At 38.1% G+C, this 25,346-nt stretch overlaps 3 protein-coding genes and 1 pseudogene across 6 annotated transcripts; 2 read left to right on the top strand and 2 right to left on the bottom strand.

Moving 5' to 3' along the window:
* Positions 1–143: 143 nt before the first annotated feature.
* On the bottom strand, positions 144–1,650 carry LOC126585408 (H/ACA ribonucleoprotein complex subunit 3-like protein). 2 transcript variants are annotated; one of them, XM_050249839.1, is made up of 4 exons: positions 1,486–1,650; positions 1,124–1,207; positions 970–1,012; positions 144–460 (listed from the first exon to the last, which is right to left on the bottom strand). In XM_050249839.1, exons 2-4 carry the CDS (start codon positions 1,175–1,177, stop codon positions 363–365), a joined length of 195 nt encoding a protein of 64 aa, XP_050105796.1. In that variant the 5' UTR covers positions 1,178–1,207; positions 1,486–1,650; the 3' UTR covers positions 144–362. The 2 variants fall into 2 exon arrangements, with proteins under 2 accessions (XP_050105796.1, XP_050105797.1); XM_050249840.1 differs by having other exon boundaries at positions 1,124–1,204; positions 1,486–1,576.
* A 335-nt stretch (positions 1,651–1,985) lies between these two features.
* On the top strand, positions 1,986–4,266 carry LOC126585400 (uncharacterized protein At1g03900-like). Of its 2 annotated transcripts, none has more exons than XM_050249825.1 (3): positions 1,986–2,750; positions 2,828–3,091; positions 3,563–3,931. In XM_050249825.1, exons 1-3 carry the CDS (start codon positions 2,259–2,261, stop codon positions 3,620–3,622), a joined length of 816 nt encoding a protein of 271 aa, XP_050105782.1. In that variant the 5' UTR covers positions 1,986–2,258; the 3' UTR covers positions 3,623–3,931. The 2 variants fall into 2 exon arrangements, with proteins under 2 accessions (XP_050105782.1, XP_050105780.1); XM_050249823.1 differs by lacking the exon at positions 3,563–3,931 and adding an exon at positions 3,947–4,266 and having other exon boundaries at positions 1,988–2,750.
* A 392-nt stretch (positions 4,267–4,658) lies between these two features.
* Positions 4,659–10,306, bottom strand: LOC126585409 (protein CHROMATIN REMODELING 8-like; annotated as a pseudogene).
* A 1,257-nt stretch (positions 10,307–11,563) lies between these two features.
* On the top strand, positions 11,564–16,009 carry LOC126585393 (uncharacterized). 2 transcript variants are annotated; one of them, XM_050249813.1, is made up of 14 exons: positions 11,564–11,721; positions 11,848–12,147; positions 12,364–12,538; positions 12,798–12,881; positions 12,967–13,208; positions 13,318–13,534; positions 13,690–13,769; positions 14,133–14,217; positions 14,374–14,505; positions 14,601–14,714; positions 14,813–14,860; positions 15,023–15,107; positions 15,321–15,377; positions 15,475–16,009. In XM_050249813.1, the coding sequence occupies exons 2-14, from the start codon at positions 11,921–11,923 to the stop codon at positions 15,603–15,605; spliced, it is 1,677 nt and encodes a 558-aa protein (XP_050105770.1). In that variant the 5' UTR covers positions 11,564–11,721; positions 11,848–11,920; the 3' UTR covers positions 15,606–16,009. The 2 variants fall into 2 exon arrangements, with proteins under 2 accessions (XP_050105770.1, XP_050105769.1); XM_050249812.1 differs by having other exon boundaries at positions 11,581–12,147.
* The last annotated feature ends 9,337 nt before the right edge of the window (positions 16,010–25,346 follow it).

Genomic DNA, 25,346 nt, shown 5'->3' with positions numbered 1-25,346 from the left:
AGAGTGGTTAAAATGAACTCCGAAATTGGATTAAGGTGCGATGATAGCGTCACACCAATTATATTTGCGCGGATATCAGCTCATATATACATTCAATTCAAATCCATGGTTGTATAAGTACCTTAACTTGGGTAGATAAAGGCTGAAACTAAATTCGCAATGCATATTAATAGAAATCTACGACACTCGGCAAAAACTTAACGGATAACCAGTCCACAATCATTTGTGGTGCCGCTACATACCGGTGGTAGACATTCAGTTACAGTACCGAAGAGGTTCAACCAGATAACACACCTAGTAAAACTTCAAGCTCCGAGACACTTCAAAAAACGACATGAAAGCAGCGAAAACATGTGAAGTACTCAGTACTTTAGAGGTGACTGCTGGGTTGGCAACAATCCAAAGCGCTTCTTCAGAAGATACCTTTGCCTTGAATATTTGTCATCAGGGGAGAAGCGGGCTGCAGTTAATCATGGGAAAGAAATGGATTAGTAACAAAAAGAACTGGGACGCTTTTCACACAGAACATTAAGAAGGGTAACAGACACCAGATCATCACAGGACTCATTACTTATACACACATAACACAACCATTCAGAGCACGGCATTGAGAATTCGGGAACAATCAGGCAACAGAGAAGACGTAGGTTACAGCAATCAATCTTATATTTTTGCATTTCCAATAGCAATGATCGGAAAAATCTCGTGAAAGATTACAGCTCCAAGCATCTAGAAATATCCAAAGGATTCGTAGAAAACAACCAGACGGGAACTTAGGACTACTTTTGATTTCATCCGTCTCCTACCATCGCGATAGCAGTAAACAGTGAAGATCCCATACTATATCAACAACAGGGGTACAAAACCCTCACTAATCACAACATAAACAATCTATGCAACCACCGATTCAGACAACTATCAAAGCAGAAAAGCTTATAACAAGCTCGAAAAAGGACTCGAACATCTTACCGGGATGGGCAGATTGCGTAGCATGCCCAAGTGGTGATTCCCTCTGCATTCACAAAAGCAAATGAAAAGTTCAATAAGTACCTCAAAAATCGATATGCCGGCAAGTCACTACGTGTTCTAACAACAACCCAAAACACTCATCATCATCACATACCTTGGTGGTGTACACTTTGTTGCCATTCTCGTTTATGTAGTATTGAAGATACATGCTGCCTTGCCTGCTTTTTTCTTCAACCTGCTGAAAATTAAAAGCAATTCTCCATGAAACCCTCACAGAAATCCTTATTAAAAAAAAAACTCCGCTGAAAATTTTCCAATTGAAATCAACCCATTAACTCCAACTAGTAAAATCCCTAGAAATTTCCTCGATATTTATTTTTTGGCGTTAAAAAATCTCGAATTTTATCAAAAAATTGTTTAGTAATCTTGAAATTGGAGGTTTTAAAACATGAAAATTATGAATTATTAAGGAGAAAAGACAAGAAATTGTTCAGAAAAAACATATTAAATTCGTACCTGAGAGCTCCAAAATGTAGGCGGAGAAGGTGCTCGGCGTCCGCGCTAGGGTTTAAGGTCAGTGAAGACTCTGATTTTGCGGTGATATATGCTGGATTAGCTTCCGAAATTGCCCCTCTACTGTTGCTTATTGCCAAAACGAACCCAAACTCTTGGCCCAGATAACAATGCCCGAACTCCGACCACTTTGCTTTTTTTGAAAATTTTAAAATCTGAAGCCCAATAGGCCCAATTCAATAGTAAGAGACTGAGACGGAGAGCAATATTTTTATGAAATTGTTATTGATACTCCGAAATTTTATCAGATTTCTTGTAACTTGTTAGTTTTGTGTTACGGTCATCGGGTACTTGATTCAATTGACACCAAGTTAGATGAGTTGGCGTTGTGGATTAGATAAATGCAGCATGTTTTGAGTTCGATTTACTTTACAATTTAGATTGAGGTAAAAGGGTAAAAGGGTAATATCACATCATCTACCTTAGACAAAATCCAGTTGACCATTCAAGTAAACTCCATCTCTCACCTTCGAACCCACGTCTCTCTGCAAACTCTTCTCATTTGAAACCTGCCGCCCACCATTTCCCCATTACTTCGAGTTCACGTCAAAATTCATCTCAAATTCTCCCCAAATCCAAATCACCAACTCCCTCACCAAAAATTTGATCCCCAAAAGATAATAATTTTTTGTAATTTTCTCGAATTATCAGCCGCATTGCTCGATCGGAATCCGGAAAAGCTCGAAGCTTTCAGCCCCCAGTTCGATCCTGAAACGATGTCGTTTGAGGACGAGGAGGAGGCGTTCGAGCACACGCTTCTCGTGGTCCGGGAGGTCGCAGTCTTCAAAATCCCGCCGCGGAGCACTTCCGGCGGATACAAGTGCGGCGAGTGGCTCCAGTCCGATAAGATCTGGTCGGGTCGGCTCCGGGTCGTGTCGTGCAAGGAGCGGTGCGAGATCCGGCTGGAGGATCCGAACTCCAGCGAGCTCTTCGCCGCCTGCTTTGTCTACCCGGGCCAGCGCGAGACCTCCGTTGAGACCGTCCTCGACTCGTCGCGCTACTTCGTGCTCAAGATCGAGGACGGCACCGGGAAGCACGCCTTCATCGGGCTAGGGTTCGCGGAGCGGAACGAAGCGTTCGATTTCAACGTGGCGCTTTCGGACCACGAGAAGTACGTGAAGAGGGAGCACGAGAAGGAGAGCAACGGCGGCGAAACCAGCGACGAGGGCCACATCGATATTCATCCCGCCCTCAATCACAGATTGAAAGTACGAAAATTTTTACTTTAATTTCTCATTTTTAGTGAGCAATTGTGTTTATTTATGTCATTTTTGGGGATCTGAAGGAAGGTGAGACGATAAGGATAAATGTGAAGCCGAAGCCGACGAGTGGGGCCGGGATGTTGTCCGCTGCCGGGCTATCCGGGACGGCAAAGGCAAAACCGATTAGTTTGGGGTTGGCTCCGCCACCCGGGTCCGGGAAAGTTAGGTCGGCTCTGCCACCACCTCCCAATGACCCTGTTGCTGCTAGAATCAGCTCTGGTGGTGTCAAGTCGCCGGATAACACAAGACGTGGATCCGACCCATTATCGGATCTTTCCCAGATTGAGGTATGCAAATGTTAGTCATTGTTGTTTTGGCACTACATTTCTTGTTCAGCTGTAATTGTTGTTCATCTTGAATTTGGAATTCGAAGTTCAAAATCAAATGCAATGTGTCTTTGAGTTTCAGTAAATATTAGCTATAGCATTTGTCATCGAACTTAGCTGACTAAAATGCTAGAATTCCACCTTCAGCATTTGCGTATTGATTTGTTTAATGCTCTAATCTAGTCTAAACTACGGAACTTGAGTGCACGGGAAGGCACAAATTGTTTGATCGTATCTGTGTTGATTTTATGGAGACCTGCAGTATCGATTGTTTGTTGATAGGCTGATCTCTGTTGTCTATGCGTATTATTGAATTTTGATTGTATCCGTGTTGTTTGAATGGTAATGTCGAAGTATGTCTTGAGTGACTTGCTGCTTCTGACCATATATGGCGCATGTTTGTCATCAATGTCCCTAACTTATTTGATACAGGCCTTACCAGCCCTTCAAATCCTGATTGACCTGAAAAGTTGGTTCCGAGTCCCATTCTGAGAACGGCAAGCTCTGAATGAGTAGCTAGCCAACATTCGTTTATGTCCGCACCTTATTGTCAAGTGCGTTCAAAGTTTGAACATGTAGGAAGTGATTGCAATCAGAAAGCTTAGTTCTAGCAAATTTGGTATTGTTTTTCCTTTTGTTTCAGCTGCTTTCTTCTGCGTCCTTTGTTTTTATGTCGATCGATGCATTTCTTCAGACACAAAGGAAAAAGATGCAAACTCTGTCAGTGCTATGGACATTTTACTTATCATTGCCTCTTGGAGAACCCTTTTTCCATAATTCTGATTACTGATGCATTTTCTTATGATTCATTTCCAGAGGAATCTTCCCCCCACGACCGGATCAGGCTCAACAAAGACAAGTGCAGTAGGATGGGCGGCTTTCTGATTGTGTGAGCATCTGTTATTATCACCGAGGTCTTAATTTGATATTTTTTTTACTTTTTTTGAGGAAAAAAAAAGTGAGAGGAAGGAATATGTGAGAAAAGAAAGAAAGCACGAGGTACCAAATACTTCCATATGTGTGTTTCCCCGCAATATATTTTCGAGCTTCTTTTGTTCATTGTGCCGGCTCTTTGTCAACTTACAGTTTCATGTTTTTGCTTCTATATAATAGAGAAATGTGCCTTATCTATTTCATTTGCTATTTTCTCTGTTGTTTGTTCCTGGTTGGATGTTAGTACTTGCATTATGCAATTTGGCACTCTGGTCGACTAAAATAAGTTGGTTGGTCATTTTCGGTTCATGAATTTTGTAATAACAGCGCCGTCTGCCAATTGACGAAGGGGAGGAGCGCAAAAGAGAGAACGGAAGTGTGAAAATCACTCCCCTGTCGTTTTCATAGAAAACTTGAAACATATCTTGCCAAAACTCCAAGTAATTGTTCTTTTCTTTACTGTATAAGGTGGTTTTCGTTGTGGCCTCCTTTCCAGTTTCCACTAGAGTTGAGGGATAATTATCTCAGAGTGCCTTGCAGGTTACTACTAGAATAAAAGTACATAATTTTTCCATGGCTCTTTTTCACAGAACAATATTCTAAACTATTTCAATTTACGGAAGAAAGATTCAAACTCGAAACCTGACTAGTTGACCTAACATTGTTGAATGGAACGAGTAATTTATCAACAATAACAACAAACCCTTATCCCACTAAATGGGGTCGGTTGTATGAATTCTAGAACGCCACTGTACTCAGTGGAACGAGTAAATGATCAGAACTCTACAAATTACTGTACAGATAAAATGTATCTAATCAGTGTGGGTTTGATCAAAACCTTTGCCCTACAAAAGATATTACCAATGGTAAAGGATGAAATTAATCAGCACTTTCGAGCGATGAACTGACGGTTTGACGAATCACTACTTCAGGCTGCACTCCGCCTAAGTTCTGAGCCGTCCTAGAAGTTCCAACATCGAAGAATTTTGCTATGTTAAACTGATGCTCAATTCCGGTTTCCACGGCTCTTTCTTGGTTTCCTCGAATTTTTGCCAGTAATTCAGCAGAAGATAATGCCCTTCCAGCAGGTGCCCCAGCCACAAAGCCATCTGTGCTGCTGCTGGGGCCTTCGTCTGACCGTTTGGTATTCTTGATCAACTGGGAATTCACAGCAGACCCAAATTTCCCACGGACAGCTGATGATGCACCTGCCATTCCTGATTTCCCAGTCCATGTGGGGACAGACACCGTCACGGCTTCGAAGCATCCGTGACTAGCGCAACGCTTCCGCTGCTCTTTGTGCAACTCAGGAAGCTTGCTCATCAAGCTTCATCTTCTCTTCATCATGGTCATTCATGATTACATCATGGTTCATAGCAATCTGAAGTCAAAATTTGAACAGCATGTAAAATAATAAATAACAGGAACAGGAAGAAACCAAACAATTTCTTGATTGTTTCCGACAAAAGTAATAACAAGTTTATTTCAATTTAAGTTCCACAGCTGTAGATAAATCCTAACATGCCCACAGTTACAGTACTATAAAAAAAAATGTGTATACGGTAAACAAAGTGAAGAAACTTACGTGTATCCCTTGGGCGTCAAAAAGGCACCTCAAAAATTTTGTCTCTTCATCTACTTCACCGTTACTCTGGTCAGCCTTTTCTTTCCCATTCCTCCTGGATGGTCCAGCCTCTGAGTTATTTGCCTTGTCAGCCACAGCACCATTGGTAGACAGTACAGAACCTCTCTGAGATTCTTGCTTATCCGGCTTATCATTCTGCGCACCAACGACGTTGGCATCTTCAGATAATTGACCGAACAGATAGGCTGTTTCAGTAGACCCATTCTCTCTGTCGTCACTCAGAGAGAAAAGATCCTTCATGTCTCTAGCTTTAAAGAACCTTCTCTGCTGTGGGTTCTTCAATATCTTATTGGTCAGGAAATGCTTGTAAATTTGTCTATGATATACCTTCTCCTCTATGGTTCCACGGGTGATCAGTCTATATATAGTTACATCCCTCTTCTGACCAATACGCCAAGCACGCTCCCTTGCCTGTTAAAAACACCCAGATTACAAGGTTTAACAAGGCACAAATCAACTATTCTAAACAAGGTTTAACGAAAATCCTGTAGGTATTACTTCAATAAGAAATATAATAGAAGGATCCATCCTCCTAAAATGTTCATAATTTTGCAAGGGGGACATATCTATGATTCTATCGTAAAATTTTACAGAGGAGAAGACAAGTTTCCAAGTTCAAACATTTGCATCCAACTGAAAACTAGAAGAATAGTAAGTCCACCGTCATATACCTGCATGTCAGTTGAAGGGTTCCAGTCGGGATCAAAGATGATCACCCTATTTGCACCTGTCAGATTTGTTCCTAAACCACCCACCTTAGTTGTTAAAAGGAAAACAACCACATCACTTGAGTTGTTAAATTCATCTATTAAGGCCATCCTCTGTTTGATGGGAGTAAGACCATCCATCCTCCAGTAACTATAACCATCAGCAACCAGAAAACTTTCAATAATGTCAAGCATTTGCTGAGTTTGCGAAAAAAAGAAGAACACGATGCCCTTGATCCTTTCCAAACTTTAAGCACTTGTGAAACAACATTTAATTTCCCACTGCGTTCTAGGGTAACATGCGGATACTCATCATCATCATCTACATCTCCAAAATCATCTTGGTTTTCTTCTTCACAGCTGGGAGTGTCGTCTGCAAGAAAAATAACACGTCTCATTACTTTGCAGATTTCTATTGTCAAGCAAGGAAAATAGACATTAAACAACATACTTGATAATATCTTGTAAAGAATAGATATACACTATTAAAACAACTTCTGTTTTACAAAACACTTAACTGTACCATACATCTGCCTAACACCACCATAAGCAATGACAACACTGAACATACCACTTTCATGCAAATTATTTTCCCCAAAAGAAATGCGCTTTCTCCATCTTTTGTCAGGCAAAGGACGCTTCCTTTTCTTTCCTGAACTTTTATTCCTCTGTGTACCATTTTCTAAGGATTGAGGAATTTTAAGCGGTTTCCTTAGCCTCTTAAAAGGATAAGTGGGTGGATCAAACTTTGGTAGAGTTTCTGGATCAAGCAGCTTTGTAGCTGGGCGACCTTGAGCAGCCTCTGAAAGCGACTGCACTGCTCTAGCAACACTGGCTGAAACAAAATCATCACTCCTGCCTTCTTCTGCAAGAACACTACACCTCCGCGATGGCCCTTGTTCTTGAAGGCTGCGCCCAAAGCCCTTTAGCTTATGGAAAGGAGTCAAAATTCCTTTCCGAACTAATTCATCCCTTTCCTGGCATATCAAAAGCATCAACTTTGATATCCTTGTTATTAGTTAATCCATCTTACACATCAAAATTTACAAAGCATCAACAAAGCCTGCAGATGCTGCATCCAACACGGCATCAAAGTCGTCATCCTCATCAAATGAGACCGTTTTAATCCTTTTTGCTTGATTTTTTCCGGATTTCTGAACTTGTTTCAACTTCCTCTTGGGTGCAGGCTTGTCCTTGACAGTATCTAATAAGACTCTGTTGCGCAAAATACCCGTGGATGGTCTTCCCTTGCCTAAATCCGAAAGCTCCTTCTCAAGTTGCACCTTTGTTTTCATTAGACTTCTTAGTGGGTCAGTAGTCAGGGCATGCTGGAGGTTATCCTCCTTATTTCCCGGCTCTGCGCCATCACCACCATCACGATCACCATCTTCTCTCCCCACTTGTTCTGGTTCAACAGTGGACTCAACAGCATCGATTTCAAACTCAACTGCCCTCAATTTGTTATACAATTTGACCTCACTAGCCACCAATGGATCAACACTTTCCGCTTTCTCAAGTCGTTCCTCCTCCTCATTACTCTCTCCAACTTCACTTACATTACTACCATTGCCATTGTTATGCACCTGCAGTTCAACACAACCTATTGTTAAATCCTAACATCCAATCCAATTAACTATTCCATCACTCTACCCATCTTTTCGGAGCTTAAAAAACACGATTTTGAAAATTTCGATCATCTACTCGCAATGCAATATATAATCCAGATTAAAACAACGAATTCAAGCAATTCCACATACCCCTGATAAAATGTCCCTGTCGATATCCTCCGCATTCGCCGCCGTTGCCCCTTTCAAACTGTTGAGCAAATTTGCATCCTCGTCTTCCTCCATGCTATTGCAAATGTGAAATTTAGGGCAATTTTTTCTGATAATTTCAATTAGCAACAGCATTTAAGCATGCATTCGAATTCAATTAAGCAGAAAATCCCCAAAAATCAAACACAAAACATCAAACAGAAATCGAATTCGATCAATTACGTACCGAATTCAGATATTATAGGTTCACAGAAGCGAAATCCTCTCTCTTCTCTCTTCTCTCTTCTCTCTTTCTCTTTCCTATTGTGAGAGGGTTTTGCAGCTACTGTTCGGTTGCTGTTTCCATGGCGCGCGAGGGGCACACGATCATTAACCTGCGCACCCTGTCCGTCGTCTCCGAGAAGTTGACTTCCGCGGCTTTCTCACTTATCGCGGCAAGGGCGTGACCACGGGTCCCGCGGGGTTTTTAATGCATCGTAAAGACACGACATGTCGTTGGAGTAATCTTCAAATTTAAAATCTTAACGTATGTTACAACAGCTCCACTCCCTTGCTTCTACGCGCCCTCCCGCCCAATTCTAGCTTTCGGGTTTGTTGCTACAAGATCAGTCTGCAATCTCTTTCCAAAGGTGCGACACCTAAAAGATGGACTTACAGGATTCATCAGCTAGGAGTAGTTTTTGGGTTTTAACAGTTACAGACCGAGCCGCTAAAGTTGGGGTTGGCCGGAGCCCACCCCTGGCACCTTGGGTCTGTCCCTTATAGCAGCAACTTGCTCTTTTCGTTCTTTTCATAAATGGTCTTATTTTTTATGATAATACATCGGATTATTACTCAACATTGACAACAAAACAAAAATAGTGAATGCTAACGATTAGTCGTCCACACTCGTGATTGGCCATTTGTGCAACTAAGAACCATTGATGCATATTAGTTTCACAATACATCAACTTGCGGTTATAACTCGCTTGAGCCTTGCATGAGCCTAGCATATATTTCTAAAATAAAAAGTAGTTACTCGGTATTACGGTTTGGTGATATTTCTCTTCGCTTAGAAGTGAGAGATATTAGGTTCGAATCTCGTGGATGACGAATTCGATACCAAATTAGGCTGCCCATTATGTGGTTTAGCCGAACTTCCCCTCCTCCTAATGTAAAAATATCGATGTACTCAAAAAAATAATATAAAATAAAAAAGAGAATATTTCACCAAGATTTTGTTTCAACTTGCGACGAATAATCAATTTCAAAGTTTAAAGGGTTATATGTGCATTACACAAGATTCTTCAAAACAAGTGTGTGATATTTCGAACGCCAAAATATACTTTTGAAAAGAGTTATATGTGAATTATTTAAAACTTTTCAAACTAAAAAATAAACAAAATCAAACTAAAAGTGACTAATTGCAACCAAGGAACAAAATGCCGATATTATCGGTTTTTCGCCGGACCGATATTTTAATAGGTATCCAAAGGGTTTTCGTCAAAATATCGCGATATTACCACTAATATCGCGATATTATCGATATTATCAATAATATCGTGATATATTAAATCTCTCTCTCGCCTCTCTCTCTTCTCTGCATCCTATAACCCATTCCCATCTCCAGGTCTCCCCCCCTTCCCCTTCCCTGCAACCCTCCACCCCTTCCCCACCCACGCCAACATCTCCCTCTCTCTCAGCTCACTCCCTCTTTCTCCCCCCTCTCTCGCACATACTCTCCCTCTCACGCCGATCTACACTCACACACCCATTTACACACCCACACCCATCGACGACGGTACCAAAATCATCACTGGCGTCAACCCTCTCTCCCTTCGTCTTCATGAAGCTCCGGGGCACCCTGAGGACACCCAACCTAGGTCCGGCGAGCCATGGGTGTGCGAGCCCAAGTCCCAGGTGGACCGTACCCATCTAGACGATTGCAAATCCCAAACGCGCAGCAACTCTGAATCTGCAACTTCCGATCTCGGCAAGCTTCTGCAGCTTTGCCGTTTGTGAGCAAATGGAGGAAGAGAGAGTACGCGCAGAGAGAGAGAGAGAGAGAGAGAGAGAGAGAGAGAGAGAAAGAAAGAAAGAAATGGGAAATTGGGACTGAACAGATTTAATGGGAAATTGGGAAGGTGTTTTACTTTTCAAAATGTCAAAATGTATGATCATGAAACTGTATGATGATATGGGGACTCTGCCCTTGGAAATGTGAAACAAGTGGAAGGGCACACAGTTTTGAATTATGAAACTGTGTGCTTTTTGTCTTTTCAATATATATATATATATATATGGTTTAGAATTATATATAGAATAAGATAAAATTATATATATATATATATATATATATATAAATATCCTTTCAATATATATATATATATATGGTTTAGAATTATATATAGAATAAGATAAAACTATATATATATATATATATATGTTCTATGAATTTTTTGGATAATGTTTTTTTTTCCCTTAGACCATCAAATTATGTAGATAAAATAAATAATAGAAAAAAAATTATCCATATATATAAATGATTATGGTGTGTTTAAACTTCTTTAATTAATTACTACATATTTTCTACACTTACAATGTTTGTCAGCTCGCTATATAATCAACTTAAATCAGTTAAATCCATCATGCAGTGCATTTCCTTCCAATTTTTTGTGATAAACTAATAGATAATCGACTAAATAAACATTCTGCAAAGTTTCAATAAAAATTTCCAAATTTTTCTTACAATTTTCGTGGTTTCCATATTATTTTTATCGATATCAATATCGATAATATTCCGATATTTCCATCGATATTTCCGTGTTTTCGAACTACCTATATTTCCAATATCATCGATATTTAATACGTTGATTGCAACAACATTTTAATTGAAGTGGCACATTGACACAATTCTTTTGGCATATAAACAATTATTAAACACAAGATGTCAAATGTAAAAAGTAAATATTTTCGACAAACTAAGCTACAAAACTTTTCCTATTCATATCATTATTTTTTTTTTTTTAACAGACGATATTTTCTACACTAAGGAAGATGGGTGGGCTTAGCCTCATAATAACCTAATAATAATTTAAATACTTAAGACTTTTTACTCACAAGTGAAAGAATATCATTAGATCATATTACTGAGTGGCATTCGCCTTTTTTATTTTAAATTAAGAGAATAATTGGGAAATAAAGGATACGCAACCCGCGGGAAAACTTTGAACATAAACACATGGAAGTGGAAGAACCCGGCCACCCACGCGAATCTTCGCCGATCAGTTTCTCGCCAGATCCAACGCACCAAAAAATAAAATTAAATAAATAAAAGTTTGTAAAATCATTAATTATTTGTCAAAATCCAAAAGGAAAATTCGAAGGAAGATGGGGAGCTATATATACCAATACACAAATGGAGGGAAGATGTGTCTCCCTCTGCTGCCCACAACACACAGAAGAGAGAGAAAGTGAGGAGAGAGAGAGTTTATTTAGGGTTATCGCGGATCGCACTGTCTTTTCTTTCCTGCCCGTCGCTAATTTTACGCGGTAATCCGAATTCTCAGCCCCAATTTTTCAATTTCTTTTTTCTCCAAAATTTTTCTTTCCTACAATGCTCGATTTGCATGCAATCGATTGCATTCGATGCGTTTCGTGATCGGAATTACAATACAGATTGCTCGCGATTGAGAAATTCACGTTGCGATTTTGGCATGGTGGTGGGCTGCATTGCTAGGGGGAGGAGGCAATGGATTCGGCAAGGAGTTGGCTGCAGAAGCTTCAGCCGCGCGACAAGCTGAGGAACTCGACGAGGAGGAAGGAGCCGTGCGCCGGCGGGGATGGAGGCGGAGACGAGTCGAATTTGGACGAGGAGGCGCTTTCCAATGTTACGAAGCAGAAGGCCGCGGCGGCGAAGCAGTACATTGAGAACCATTACAAGGAGCAGATGAAGAACCTCCAGGAGAGGAAGGAACGGTATATATATACATATATATATAATTGCATTGATGAATTTGCATTTTTGTTTTCGGAAATTAGGAAAAATGTAGAATTCAGCAATTGTAATGCTAAATAATGCAGCTTTGTGATAACTTCTTGTTGGATTTACTGATATAGGAAGAGAAATTTAAACCAGTTTTTGTGAGTTTTTTTTTTCGATTTTGATTTAGTAAATATGATTCTTTATGGCAGACGAAATATGTTAGAGAAAAAGTTGGCTGATGCCGACGTCTCTGAGGAAGATCAAAGCAACCTTCTGAAGTTCTTGGAGAAGAAAGAAACCGAATACATGCGCCTTCAGAGGCATAAAATGGGTGTTGATGATTTCGACTTGTTGACTATGATCGGCAAGGGAGCATTTGGTGAGGTATATGCTTTCGATCAAGATCTTGTACTTGTATCGTCTTCTTCAGTTTTAATAGCTTTAGAAGTGTTTTTGGTCTCTGTATATGGGGAACGCGGAGTTGGTGACTACATGATTGGCTACTAAAAGAAAAATGTTACATGAAGTAGAGACCGTTAATGAAACAAAAAGTTCAGTTTCAGCGTCCTAGCATAGCACGGAGTTTTTGTCTTATGGGGTTGATGTAAGTGTTTGATCAGTAAAATGTTGCTTCATGGTGCAGGTTCGTGTATGCAGGGAAAAGACGACTGGGTCTGTATATGCCATGAAAAAGCTAAAGAAATCAGAGATGCTTCGTAGAGGCCAGGTGACCATTTTTATTGTTCTGCCATTCAAATTTACTGAGGTAATGACAACTGTATTTAATGCCATTTGCTTTATATTATGTTTAGGTAGAGCATGTCAAAGCTGAAAGGAACTTACTTGCTGAGGTGGACAGCAATTGCATTGTCAAGCTGTACTGTTCATTTCAAGATGATGACTATCTTTATCTTATAATGGAATACTTACCAGGAGGAGATATGATGACTTTGCTTATGAGAAAGGATATTTTGACTGAAGATGAAGCTAGATTCTATGTTGCCGAAACAGTTTTGGCTATTGAGTCTATCCATAAACACAATTACGTTCATAGGTTTGTTGCACAAATTCACAATTCACACTGATTTTTCTGACAAATTCGGCAACAGAATTTTATTGGACTGTGAAATGGAGGTTAACCTAGTCTCCTTTGCATATTACAGGGATATTAAGCCTGACAATTTGCTACTCGATAGATATGGACACTTGAGACTGTCAGATTTTGGGTTGTGTAAACCTTTAGACTGCAGTACTATCCGAGAAGATTTTTCAGTAGCACCCAATGCTAATGGCGCTGCACAGAATGATGAACATCCTGCGGCTCCAAAACGAACACAACAAGAGCAACTGCAACATTGGCAGAAGAATAGGAGAATGCTTGTAAGTTATATACCACTATGCAATCTAATATCTGCTTGAGAGTAGATCAAAGATGAACTGATTCTTTGTGGATGCACAACGTTGTCATTCATGACCTTTTTGTAGAATGTTGAAAATGTGTCATTCCTTAAATTGTTGATATATGCCTATTGCAGGCTTATTCGACTGTTGGTACCCCTGACTATATTGCTCCAGAAGTTCTGTTGAAAAAAGGTTATGGGATGGAATGCGATTGGTGAGTATTATGAATTTTAGCAATAGGATGTTTGAATGTTTAACACCGATGAATTAATTTCAATATGTTTTAAATATCAATTGAGATCTCTTTACATAGACTCCATTTTTGTTAATCAACAATCAGTTGGAGAATCATGTGGCATACAATCACTATTTTTACCATGTACTTCATTTTTGTTAAATCAACAATCAATTGGAGAATCATGTGGCATAACAATCACTACTTTTACTACCTTTTATATTTTAATGGGACCATTTTTAAAATTGGTGTACCATATCACTTTTATGGACCATAAACTCAAGAGCCACCTTGTTTTTCGATGCCTGGATTGACCAAGTTGTGATTTTTGTTGATACACAGGTGGTCACTTGGTGCTATTATGTATGAAATGCTTGTGGGTTACCCACCCTTCTATTCTGATGAGCCAATGTCAACATGCAGGAAGGTAAAGTTTAGAAATATTGAAAGTTAGATTGTTCTCTTTTAAAAAGTCTCAACCATAATTCCCTTGGGCTTTTTTGTGTGTGGCTTGTGACTTCTTATTTCACCATTTATCCTATCCTATTTTCCTGATGTTTTTTGTCTTGCTCGTCTCTTGTAGATTGTAAACTGGAAAACTCATTTGAAATTTCCAGAAGAAGCAATGCTATCTCCAGGGGCAAAAGATCTTATTAGTAAACTTTTGTGTAATGTCAACCTAAGGTTGGGAATAAACGGCGCAGATGAAATAAAGGTGCTGTATAGTGTGTCCTGTTCTAAGTTTCTTTGATTTGCTCATGAACTTGTTGCATATAATGGGAATTACCTTGCTGCTGATTCCTATTTCAGGTTCATCATTGGTTCGATGGGACTGAGTGGGATAAGCTTTATCAAATGGATGCTGCATTTATTCCTGAGGTCAATGATGATTTGGATACTCAAAATTTCGAAAAGTTCGATGAGGTATAGATGTCCCTCAGTTTTTGTGGATTTTGTCAGGCTATTTGTGGTGAGCATATCATGTTGCTCATAGTTTGATGAATAATATTTTCGGTATGCAGGTTGACTATCAAACTCAGAGTTCATCCAAAACTGGTCCCTGGAGAAAGGTAAGCTTATGAGTTTCAGTCTTTTCACTCAGCTATTGTCACCGATTTACATATAGAATTTGTCACATTGTTTGTTATATAACTTGCCCTACAAGCTACCCCTGCCGCACCCCTAAATCTTTCAAAATCTTCCCCTTATATTTTTCTCTCTCCATTTTGCAGATGCTCTCTTCTAAGGACATTAATTTTGTGGGCTATACCTATAAAAACTTCGAAATTGTTAACGATTATCAAGTGCCTGGGATGGGTATATCTCTTTCTATCTTCCATGAACTTGCTGGAGAACTTTATCTTTTGTTATATATTGGTATCAGTTTCAAAGTTTTCTATATATACGTGGGCATATACATGGATTTTGATGGTTCATGTCATGCAATCTATGGGTAAACCCGAAAACGTGTGGTCTTTGGTATGGCAATATTCTGTTTTATGTAAACTTGGGTGTCTTCTTTCTATGTAGCCTCGTTGAAGAAGAAAAACGCCAAATCGAAAAGACCATCTGTAAAAACACTTTTTGGTAGGTACATATATTGCTTCCCAGCATTTAAAGTTTTAATCCAGGATCGGGCAAATGTCTTTTACATTTCTCACCTTTTTGTGTTCACTTGATGCAGATGAAGAGTCTGAGACGTCTGAGACATCAGAAACTTCCGATAGCGGAAGTAGTCACCATGTGCAAGGGAGCTTTTTGAACCTCTTGCCTCCCCAGTTAGAAGTATCTCAAAACCGGGAGGAGTCTTCCTGACCTGACCAATCCATCACACAGACTAGGAGCTTGTTCCCAATTGCATTTCGGCTTTCAAGTGATGAAGGATACAATTCTCGACGCTGCCTTCTACGCCTGTATTTTTCCGTGGCTATACCGGCTGGAGCTTCGAGGTTTCGAACGAAAACTCAAGAGGCTCTTGAGGCCTGAAGAAAGGTAGTGCAGTTCGAAGCCACTAATTCTAATTGAGCCTTTTTCTTGGACCAAGCCTCCTGTAAGTTTTCCCTGTCTTGAAAGATGAAAGTAAAACTGAAGAGTAAATGTTACCCAAATTCAATTTACCACAACTAACGTGTAACTGTTGATGTATTTCTACCAAAATATTGTACAAACACACTCGAATTTGTTCGCGGTATACATGTGCTATTCACTTTATTAACTAATGACACCGATGTACGCTTGTTTTTTTACTTATCAACAATTATTATCGATGAAATTTGAACTCAGAACCTCATCTAACATGGTGGAAATTGAGTCACCAAAGTTATTAAGTTAATCTTTCTCTTTTCCTTTGAATTTTGTGCTTCTAATCTTTTACTTTACAAATCAATCTATCAAATAGGAAAAAGCACCAACTGAATTGGTTACGAATTTCAGTTGGTTACGAACTTTTAATCATAAGTAGTATTGGAAGAATTTATAGTTGGTTTTATTTGAACGTATCTTTCCGATCAAATTTATTTGAACGAATGACGCCACCTTATGTCATGCTTACTGTGACTATGTCGTGTATGTATATTATATTTTTCATTTATTTAATGTATTTTTATCTTTCAGTCGAAAACATAGAGCATGAAGATTTAGAATGCACGCAACTGGGAATCTCATTGGAGGCCAAATGAATTTAGGGCATAATTTGAAAATTTTCTCCAATTAGGGATATGAAAGGAGTATTTCTTTGGGGGAGTTAAGTAACTCAGAAGAGTGTAGCAACTACTCATTTTACCTCCAAATCAGGAAGGAAGAAGTGGTTGTAGCTTTGAAAAAAATGAAGCATAGAAAAGCAGTGGGCCCAGATGATATACCGATCGAAGTGTGGAAGGTCTTGGGAGAGACAGGTATAGCATGACTCACTAACATTTTCAATAGGATTTTGAAAACAAAGAAGATGCCAAATGAGTGGCAAAAGAGCACTTTGGTACCTATGTACAAGAATAAGGGCGACGTACAGAAATGCATGAACTATAGGGGTATTAAGCTAATAAGTCATACAATAAAGCTCTGGGAGAGAGTCATTGAGCATAGATTGAGGCAAGAGACACGGGTTTCCGACAACCAATTCAGGTTCATGCTAGGGCACTCAACCATGGAGGCAATCTATCTCTTACAAAGATTGATGGAAAGATATAGAGATGGGAAAAATGATTTACACATGGTCTTTATAGATTTGGAAAAAGCGTATGATAGGGTCCTAAGAGACATTCTTTGAAGGATTTTAGATAAGAAATGAGTACGAGTAACATATATCCAAGCTATAAAGGACATGTATAATGGAGCAAAGACTGCCGTAAGAACTCATGAAGGACAAACCGAAAGCTTCTCCATAACTGTAGGGTTACATTAAGGCTCATCCTTAAGTCCTTACTTTTTTGCATTGGTAATGGATGAGTTAACAAGACATATTCAAGATGATATTCCTTGGTGTATGTTTTTCGTAAACGATATAGTGTTGATAAATGAAACTCAGGAAGGGGTAAATGCGAAGCTTAACCTTTAGAGAGAAGTGTTGGAATCTAAAGGTCTTCGCCTAAGCCGATCAAAGACAAAATATATGGAGTGCAAGTTCAGTGCAAATGGAGGCCAAAATGAGTTAGGGGTGAGGAACGAAGATCAGGAAATACCAAAAAGCGACCGCTTTCGCTACCTAGGATCTATCTTGCAAAAGAACGGAGAATTAGATGGAGACCTCAACCATAGAATACAAGCTGGATGGATGAAGTGCAAGAGTGCATTCGGCGTGTTGTGTGACCGCCGTATGCCATTGAAGCTCAAATAAGGTCAGTGATGTTGTATGACACATAATGTTGGGCAGTGAAGCATCAACACGTACATAAAATAGGCGTAGTGGAGATGAGGATGCTTTGTTGGATGTGCGGGCACACGAGAAAATATAATATTAGGAATGAGGATATCCGAGGTAAGGTAGGAGTAGCCGAAATTGAAGGAAAGATGAGAGAAAATCGGTTACGGTGGTTTGGACATGATAAAGAAGGCCTACTGACGCTCCGGGTCAAAGATGTGACTACGGGACAGAGGTTCAGGGCCGAAGGGGTACATGAAGACCTAGGAAAACTTTGGAAGATATCCTAAGAAAAGACTTAGAGTACTTGGATCTAACGGAGGACATGACGCAGAACCAAGCGCAATGACGTTCTAGGATTCATATAGTCGACCCCACTTAGTGGGAAAAGGCTTTGTTGTTGTTGTTGTTGTTGTTGTTGTTGTAGGGATAACTAGCCTCCATGCACGCGCGTGCAAAAGACATTTTTGAATCACGACATGTTACGCATGATTTACATGTTTTAAATGTATTTATATATGAAAATGACTAATAAATACATTTAATAAAAGTGGTCTTTTAACTAATCAAAGCAATTGAATCCAAATTAATAAAAGTTGTCTTTCAATTTCCATCTACATCTTATTGAATTTACATTAAGATTAGAAAAAATAATATTTAATAAACAACTGATTGTTAGCCTATTGTGAGACTAAGCTCACTCCCTTCCCTTAGTGTAGATAACATCGTTTGTTAAAAAAAGATGATCATTTAACAACTAATTGAATCACATTATTATGCGTGTGCGAGAGACTTTTTTTATAACTGACATTACGCACCTCTTAAGTGTTTAAAAATTGAGAAATAATATTTAATAAACAACCACGTGCAAAAACTATTTTTTGAATCACAACGTGCTACGCGCGACTTAGACATTTTAAATGTATTTATATGCGTGAATTGCTTCAATATTTTTTTATTTTGTTATTTTTTTTATCACCAGCGCTACACGCCTCTTGAGATGTTTTGAACACAATATTCATGATTTTTCTTATTTTTTATTATATTTTTCTTCCCCATCACTTGGGCACCATCAACTTTGTCATTTGTTTATTCTTTTCTCTCTTCCTATTTATATTTATGTTATATTTTATGATGACCAAATTACCATCTTATCCTTGCATGATTTGATATATTATTTTGGGTAGGTTTTGAAATTTTTTGTCTGAGGGGCAGTTTAGTCCAATTATTTTTGTCAAAGGGGGTGACACCAAAATTTTTGTCCCATGCGTGACCCAAAGCCACTGTTCATCTCACCGTTGGCTTTATATATAATAGAATATGATTATTCTTCTTGGTGGGTCTATGTTTGCTCTAAGTTTGCCGTATGGTGACTATATAGACTATAGAATCACCATCAGTCAGCAACCATTACAATAATTCTCACTTTACTGCACTAAAGTATCGTGGTTTTTAAACTTTTATACATCAAGTTTTATTTCATCCCAATCTCATATCTAACATGAAGATTGTGGGACACTTTCATACTTCTGTGAGTTTGATCTTTAACTTTTCTGTTAATTGATGACATGATAGAATTTGACACACCGGTTCATGCCATGTAGGCTCACAGATTAATTAAATAATAAAAATTAACTTTACAATAATTTGAGAATAAAAATGTTGTACAATACAAAAATAACTCTACTTTCTAGCTAAATTCGATGAATCGAATACTAACATCCATGATCATCAGCCAAACAAATACTAAAATCGAAACTGCCAAGCAATGAGGCACCTGCAAACACATCAACAGTGAAATCAGAAACAAATTTGAATTCGTTGACCGATCCTAGGTCTCGTCGCAGAGTTTTGCATGCCGAAATGGCAGAATTTGGCGTTGAGCACGAGATGGTCCTGCTCAGAAACGATGATGCTATAGCTCTTAATGTGATTGTTGGTGAAGGTAGAGTTGAGGTCGGAGCAATGGTGGATGTAATCGAGGCCGTGGTGAGGTCGGTGGCACAATTTGCATCCAGGAGAGGGTGGGGGAGGCAGGATTTGCGCTAGAAGCAAATTAGAGGTCGAGGAGGAGAGGATATGGTTGAGAGGAAGTTGGAGGTGGCGGAGTGGATCTCAGAAATGTCGTAGATTTGTGGGTTTTTAGGGAGGGAGGATTTGAATGATTTGTCACGCTAACTACTATTCATGCTAAATAAGTATAAACCACATGTTAAGGCTTGCCAAGTGAATTATGGTGTGGACAGCTACGAAAGTTTGTCGGGCCTAGGCAAAGTCAAGATTGTAGAAGACTTTGGGCTGCTTGGGAGTTCAAAGATTCAAGCCGACAATCTTTGAATTTCATGTAGAAAAGTTTGAGAGAGAATAAACCTAGTTTCCCCTCTTTCCTAGCAACCAATCTAGTTAGAAAAGAACCTGATTTAAAAACCTAAGTTCACGTGAAAGCCTAACGCACAACCCGCATTTAATGAGGAGAGGTGGACTTTCCCTTCCTAGCTGAAGAACAATGAACAAAAAGCTAAGAGACGCATTACTAAAATTAACGCATGTAGAAGTTGACCAAGGGAAGGAGCGCCTTGGGAAGAATGCGCGGCACAATCTTCATGAGAGCAACGACGCTCATCTGTCTTACACTAAAAAAGAAAAGTTGCAGTTGGGCTAGGAAAAAGAAGAAGGAAGACTTAGCTATAATGAGAGAAACCTAGAGAAGTCCTAAGAAAACCTGCAAAGAGAACCCTTCACCTACAAAGGGAGGTTCAATAGGGGGATATAAAGTTACTGAGAGGAGGAGAGGAGTTCAAGGTTACATCACACCAAACAAGGGAAATCAATCCCCATGTGCAAGCATACTTGAATCCTACAAATAGCCATCTTCTTACAATCTTAGGGGTCCCTCCAGCTTCCTTCGATCTTCCTTAGTCAATAGAAGCTCTCTTAGAACCTTAGAAATCTAGATTACTCAACCCAAAACATCATGCAACCATGCAAAGTTCTCTCTCATGCTAAACTGACAAACTTCTAGCTTCCACGTCACACTTTGCTTAGGCAAGTCATTATTTGTCTAATCATGTTATCTTTGAGTCATTAACCTAACCGAGACACACTAATTCTTTCCAGGTATCCCGAACTTGGTATTCAAACGGACCAGAGGAAGCAAAGAGTATCCGTCAAAGCTCAAAGTTCAGCTCGGCCTAAAAGTCCATCAACAGAAGTCAACAACCGTATTCAATTCACTGTAAATATACTTAAAAGTTAAACGACCCTCATCAAACCTTTGACGGATAGGCCTGCATTGACTAAGAAGCACAAGCATAAGGTGAGAATGTTTCCATTGTCCCTATAGGCACACACAAAACTAACTCTACCACACATTTTCTCTCTCAATATTTTATGTTAGTTGTAGCATGAAAATGGTGACAGAAGTCAAATTTTGAACATGTTAAAAACATTTTAACTTTACCACACAAGGGAAAAGTGAAACATATTTCTTTCATCATCTTGTCGATTTTAGATAGGGAAAGCTAAATATGGAAATATATTATTTAAAATGCTCAACTAATTCCTTAGTTTGATCAGCAAAAACAAACAAAACCCTAATTGTAATTTTATCCCCTCCAACAAAGAAAATAGAACTAGGATCCAAACTGGTTGACTGGGACTTGGACCACCATGGATATTGACAAGTTTGATGGCTTCTGCTTCTCTCTCTCTCTCTCTCTCTCTCTCTCTCTCTCTCTCTCTCTCTCTCTCTCTCTCTCTCTCTCTCTCTCTCTCTCTCTGTTTGTCTGAAAACAATAGGTTGACGATATGACCTCACAGAATATGTGCTCCCATAAAACTGTGGGTTGGTTTTCTGTACCACCAGAAGGTCATATCTGAGGAAGATTTGGCTGGCTGAATAGGACGAAAATGATATATCATGACCAAATGGTTTGAAACCAGATTTTCAAGAATAAAATTTGGGTTTAGCCAAATAATGAATAAGTTAATAATGTTTTTTTAATTAATACTGTTTTTTTTTTGTAAGGTTATGATTTGTTTTGTATTTAAAACTAAATTATCGCAGAGTTAAATAATAAGTTTTATTTTCAATGAACAAACTTACTAAGCATACACTTACAAGATATACAAAATGAAAAATATTTTGTGAATTGTTATCATCCTTGTCCTTGCGCTTCCTCTTCTTAAATGGATGGATTTGCACAAAGACAATTACTATTTAGAGTAAATAATAAGGGTAATTTTACTGCCCTTGCCCTTGCCTTACCCTTGATCTCCTAAACGGGTGGACTTGCTCTAACATGTAATTAGTTATGATCTTATCTATTTCATCTTAAGCCTATACATAGACACTCTAAAGAGATTGAAGGACACTCAAATTTCTCCACCTAATCTCTTGTTTCTGTTTATAAAAAAAAATCTCTCTTGTTTGTCTCTTTTCTCTATATTTTATTTTAATAAATTAAACATTTTGTTTACATTAATTCTCAATTGACTAGAGAGAAAATAGCAAACGAATACATTTTTATTTTCCTGGTGAAGGGGCGTGGAAGCGAAACAAACTACAATTTTACAATTTTAAACGTAAAAAGGTCGATCTTATTATTTATTTAAGAGAATTGTTATTTACACTCTAAATTTTTTATATTTAGAAGAAAAAAAAATATATCCATGACTAGTGTATAATGAAATTTTTATAGTGCCAATAATAGTTCCATTTTTAATACTATTTTATCCAGTATTTACAAAGACCGTGATAAATTTAAATTTTTGGATTTTTTTTCCTCAAATGTAGAAAGATTAGACCATATTAGCTCTTGGACAATGGTCGCGTGCGAGGCACCTATCCTAGGTGAGGATTTAACCCTAGAAAAGACCACCCGCTCCCCGTCCCTTCTCCACCAATTTTATTAATAATAAATGAAAGTAAACAAAAAAAAAATACATGTTGGAGAACTATACAAGTGAATCTTGGAAAACACTTTGGAACAAAAATATTTTCTTTAAATGTGCTTTCAATAAGTTTAAAAACATCAAACAAGTTCAAAAGCTTTGAAACTTTACCACATACGGGAAAAGTGAAACATGTATCTTTCATCATTTTGTAGATTTTAGATACGAAAAGCTAAATATGGAAATATAATATTTAAAACGATCAACTAATTCCCTAGTTTGATTCTGCAAAAACAAACAAAACCCTAATCGAATTTTTCTCCCCTCCAACAAAGAAAATAGAACTAGGATGGATCCAAACTGGTTGACTAGGACTTGCACCCTGGATCTTGACAAGTTTGATGGCTTCCGATTCACTCTCTATTTGTTGTGTCTGAAAACAAAAAGTTTGACGAATGACTTCAGAGAAGATGTGCTCCATGAACTGTGGGTTGGTTTTCTATACCTCCAAAAGGTGGCATCAGAGGAAGATTTTGCTGGCCGAATTTCTGGAGGAAAATGAGATATCATGACCAAATGGTTTCAAACACGATATTTCAAGAATGAGATTTATTTAAGTTATATAATGATTCAATTATAACCATGAATCAAACTCGTTATTTGTAAGAGTCAAACATGAGTATTGTTATCCGTGAATTTTTTTATAAGTAATCAAATTTGATACTTTAAGGATTTTCAAACTTCTTTGCTTTTGTTATTTTTCAAATTTTAACCACTTGAATAGAGTGCGAGCACTTCAAGCAGTGTTCAAAGATTGACTGAGGGGTTTCGAGAAAATTTGAGCATTGGTTGAAGGGTTTCTCCGGCGACTATTTCTGAATCTTAAAATAACAGGCCGAAAGTTTTTAACGTACGCCAAAGAAAAATTAGTCTTTCAAATTTGGACAAATCTCTGAAGTATGGTGCTGTTAATCAAGAAATCGTCAAATTAAGAGTACTTTTTTATATGCATAATTAGTAATTTATTAGTACTGAAGGACATGGTCCAATCCAACCCAGAAAAGCAAACAAAATTTTGGGAATAATTTATTTAGGTCTGTAGCAAAAAAATGTCTTATCAAGTGGGCCAATATTTTTAAAATAAAAAAAACATTTTATTATTACTAAAGAGATAAAGGAAAATTCAAAATTATTATAATAATATAAAGAAATGGAAACTAACAAAAAGTTCAAACAAACTTTAGTTTTAATGAAAAATGACAAATAAAGTTGTAATGAATAATACCAAGAAAATGTTAAAATGTGATTTTTCGTTAAAAATGAACAGCACTGAGAATGTTTCGTTGAAGAGTTTCAAACTTAGAATGTATTAGCAGAACTCAAAATCTTAGGACCGGCAGTTGAGACAATCCAATTATTTGATGAAATATATTAAAACATTTAAAATGAAAAAAATAAATTAAGAGCAGCCATCGATCATTAACGACTGCTTGATGTGTTTAGTGGGTTAGTTGTTTCTTTCCTCACCTTCTTGATTTGCAATTTCATCTCCATTATATTATAAATAACTTAATTAAGCATGTCATCACTTGTATAAGAAATAATATGAGTTTTATAGCTCAATGACAAGCAATTTTTCATGCTTACCTACATAATTCAAAACATATAACGTTTGAGATGTAAGTAACAAAACCACCACAGGATTGCCCAGCGGTTGGGGTGAATTTCAAGCATGTATTTCACTTGTTTTGGGTTTGATTCCTGACGCTGATAAATCATACGATGGTGTTAAGTAGAGGCTGAAATGCATCTGTGAATCATTCCGACTCCCAAAAAGATAGCATCGTCGTGGCTTCGCCACCAACTGATCACTGATTTGAAAAGAAAGGAAAAAAAATGCAAGTAACAGAACTAGTAATTTAGGTTACATACATGGATAGTGACATAGACTCAATATAACTAGAACATCTTAATTAAATATACATATACATATACATATATATATATATATACACACACATTTGCCAAATATATCTTTTTGTTGTAAACATTCCTAGAATAAGTATGATTGTGTAAATCCTAGATTAGATTTGATTCTAGTTATCCTTTCCTATTACAACTTGTATTACTTGGAGGAGAAGGAATATCTTCTCTCCCTTTACTACTATAAATAAAGGCATAATGTAGGAGGGATAACAACACACACATTCCCCTACAATCCTACAAACACACATCTCTCTTCTCTCTCCCACTGCCGCCGGCCCTCTCTATTTTGTTAGATAAAAATAGACCACAACACGTTATCAGCACGCTCCTACCGCTGCGCTTAGGAATCTAACGTTGGAGATTTTTTTTCTGCATCAAACCAGTTCATCCATATCATCACGCAATCAGGTTCTTTCCAAACAACGGCTTTTAACTCGATATTTTGCAAGCCCTGATAGCATGAACATTCACCATGATGCATGACCCAACTTTACGTTTAACGTATTTTAGATTCTACATAAATTATGTATGCTTCATCACCAAAATTGCTACAATTATGTGAATTTGATATTTGCCATGAATTGAATCTTACATATGTACATGCATTGAAACTATTATTTGCATATGCATCAACGTAAATATGTGATTCATTAGAATTATACATGCATATAATATAATTGAAAAAAAAAAAAATTTGCGATTGGGGAATTAGGGTTCTACGAACCCGTACCTTTGCATCACGCAAGGCTACAACGCAACCAAGCCCGCAACCTGCGATGGCTAGCCTATCTTTTTGCAAGGCCTGCAGCCTGCATCCCCAT

This window comes from Malus sylvestris, chromosome 10 (assembly GCF_916048215.2).
Source record: "Malus sylvestris chromosome 10, drMalSylv7.2, whole genome shotgun sequence".
In the NCBI taxonomy this organism is placed as follows: Eukaryota; Viridiplantae; Streptophyta; class Magnoliopsida; order Rosales; family Rosaceae; genus Malus; species Malus sylvestris.
The sequence above is the reverse complement of the archived record's forward strand: the minus strand, read 5'-3'. Positions and strand labels throughout refer to the sequence as shown.

Excerpts from the sequence above, each read along its gene's own strand:
- LOC126585408 (XM_050249839.1), bottom strand. The coding sequence starts at position 1,177 with ATGTATCTTCAATACTACATAAACGAGAATGGCAACAAAGTGTACACC. Across the intron at positions 1,013-1,123 it reads ACAAAGTGTACACCACCAAG|AGGGAATCACCACTTGGGCA; the intron begins GTATGTGATGAT and ends TTGTGAATGCAG. Across the intron at positions 461-969 it reads TACGCAATCTGCCCATCCCG|CCCGCTTCTCCCCTGATGAC; the intron begins GTAAGATGTTCG and ends GATTAACTGCAG.
- LOC126585400 (XM_050249823.1), top strand. The coding sequence starts at position 2,259 with ATGTCGTTTGAGGACGAGGAGGAGGCGTTCGAGCACACGCTTCTCGTG. Across the intron at positions 2,751-2,827 it reads CCCTCAATCACAGATTGAAA|GAAGGTGAGACGATAAGGAT; the intron begins GTACGAAAATTT and ends GGGGATCTGAAG. Across the intron at positions 3,092-3,946 it reads CGGATCTTTCCCAGATTGAG|AGGAATCTTCCCCCCACGAC; the intron begins GTATGCAAATGT and ends ATTCATTTCCAG.
- LOC126585393 (XM_050249813.1), top strand. The coding sequence starts at position 11,921 with ATGGATTCGGCAAGGAGTTGGCTGCAGAAGCTTCAGCCGCGCGACAAG. Across the intron at positions 12,148-12,363 it reads CTCCAGGAGAGGAAGGAACG|ACGAAATATGTTAGAGAAAA; the intron begins GTATATATATAC and ends TCTTTATGGCAG. Across the intron at positions 15,378-15,474 it reads ATCTGTAAAAACACTTTTTG|ATGAAGAGTCTGAGACGTCT; the intron begins GTAGGTACATAT and ends CACTTGATGCAG.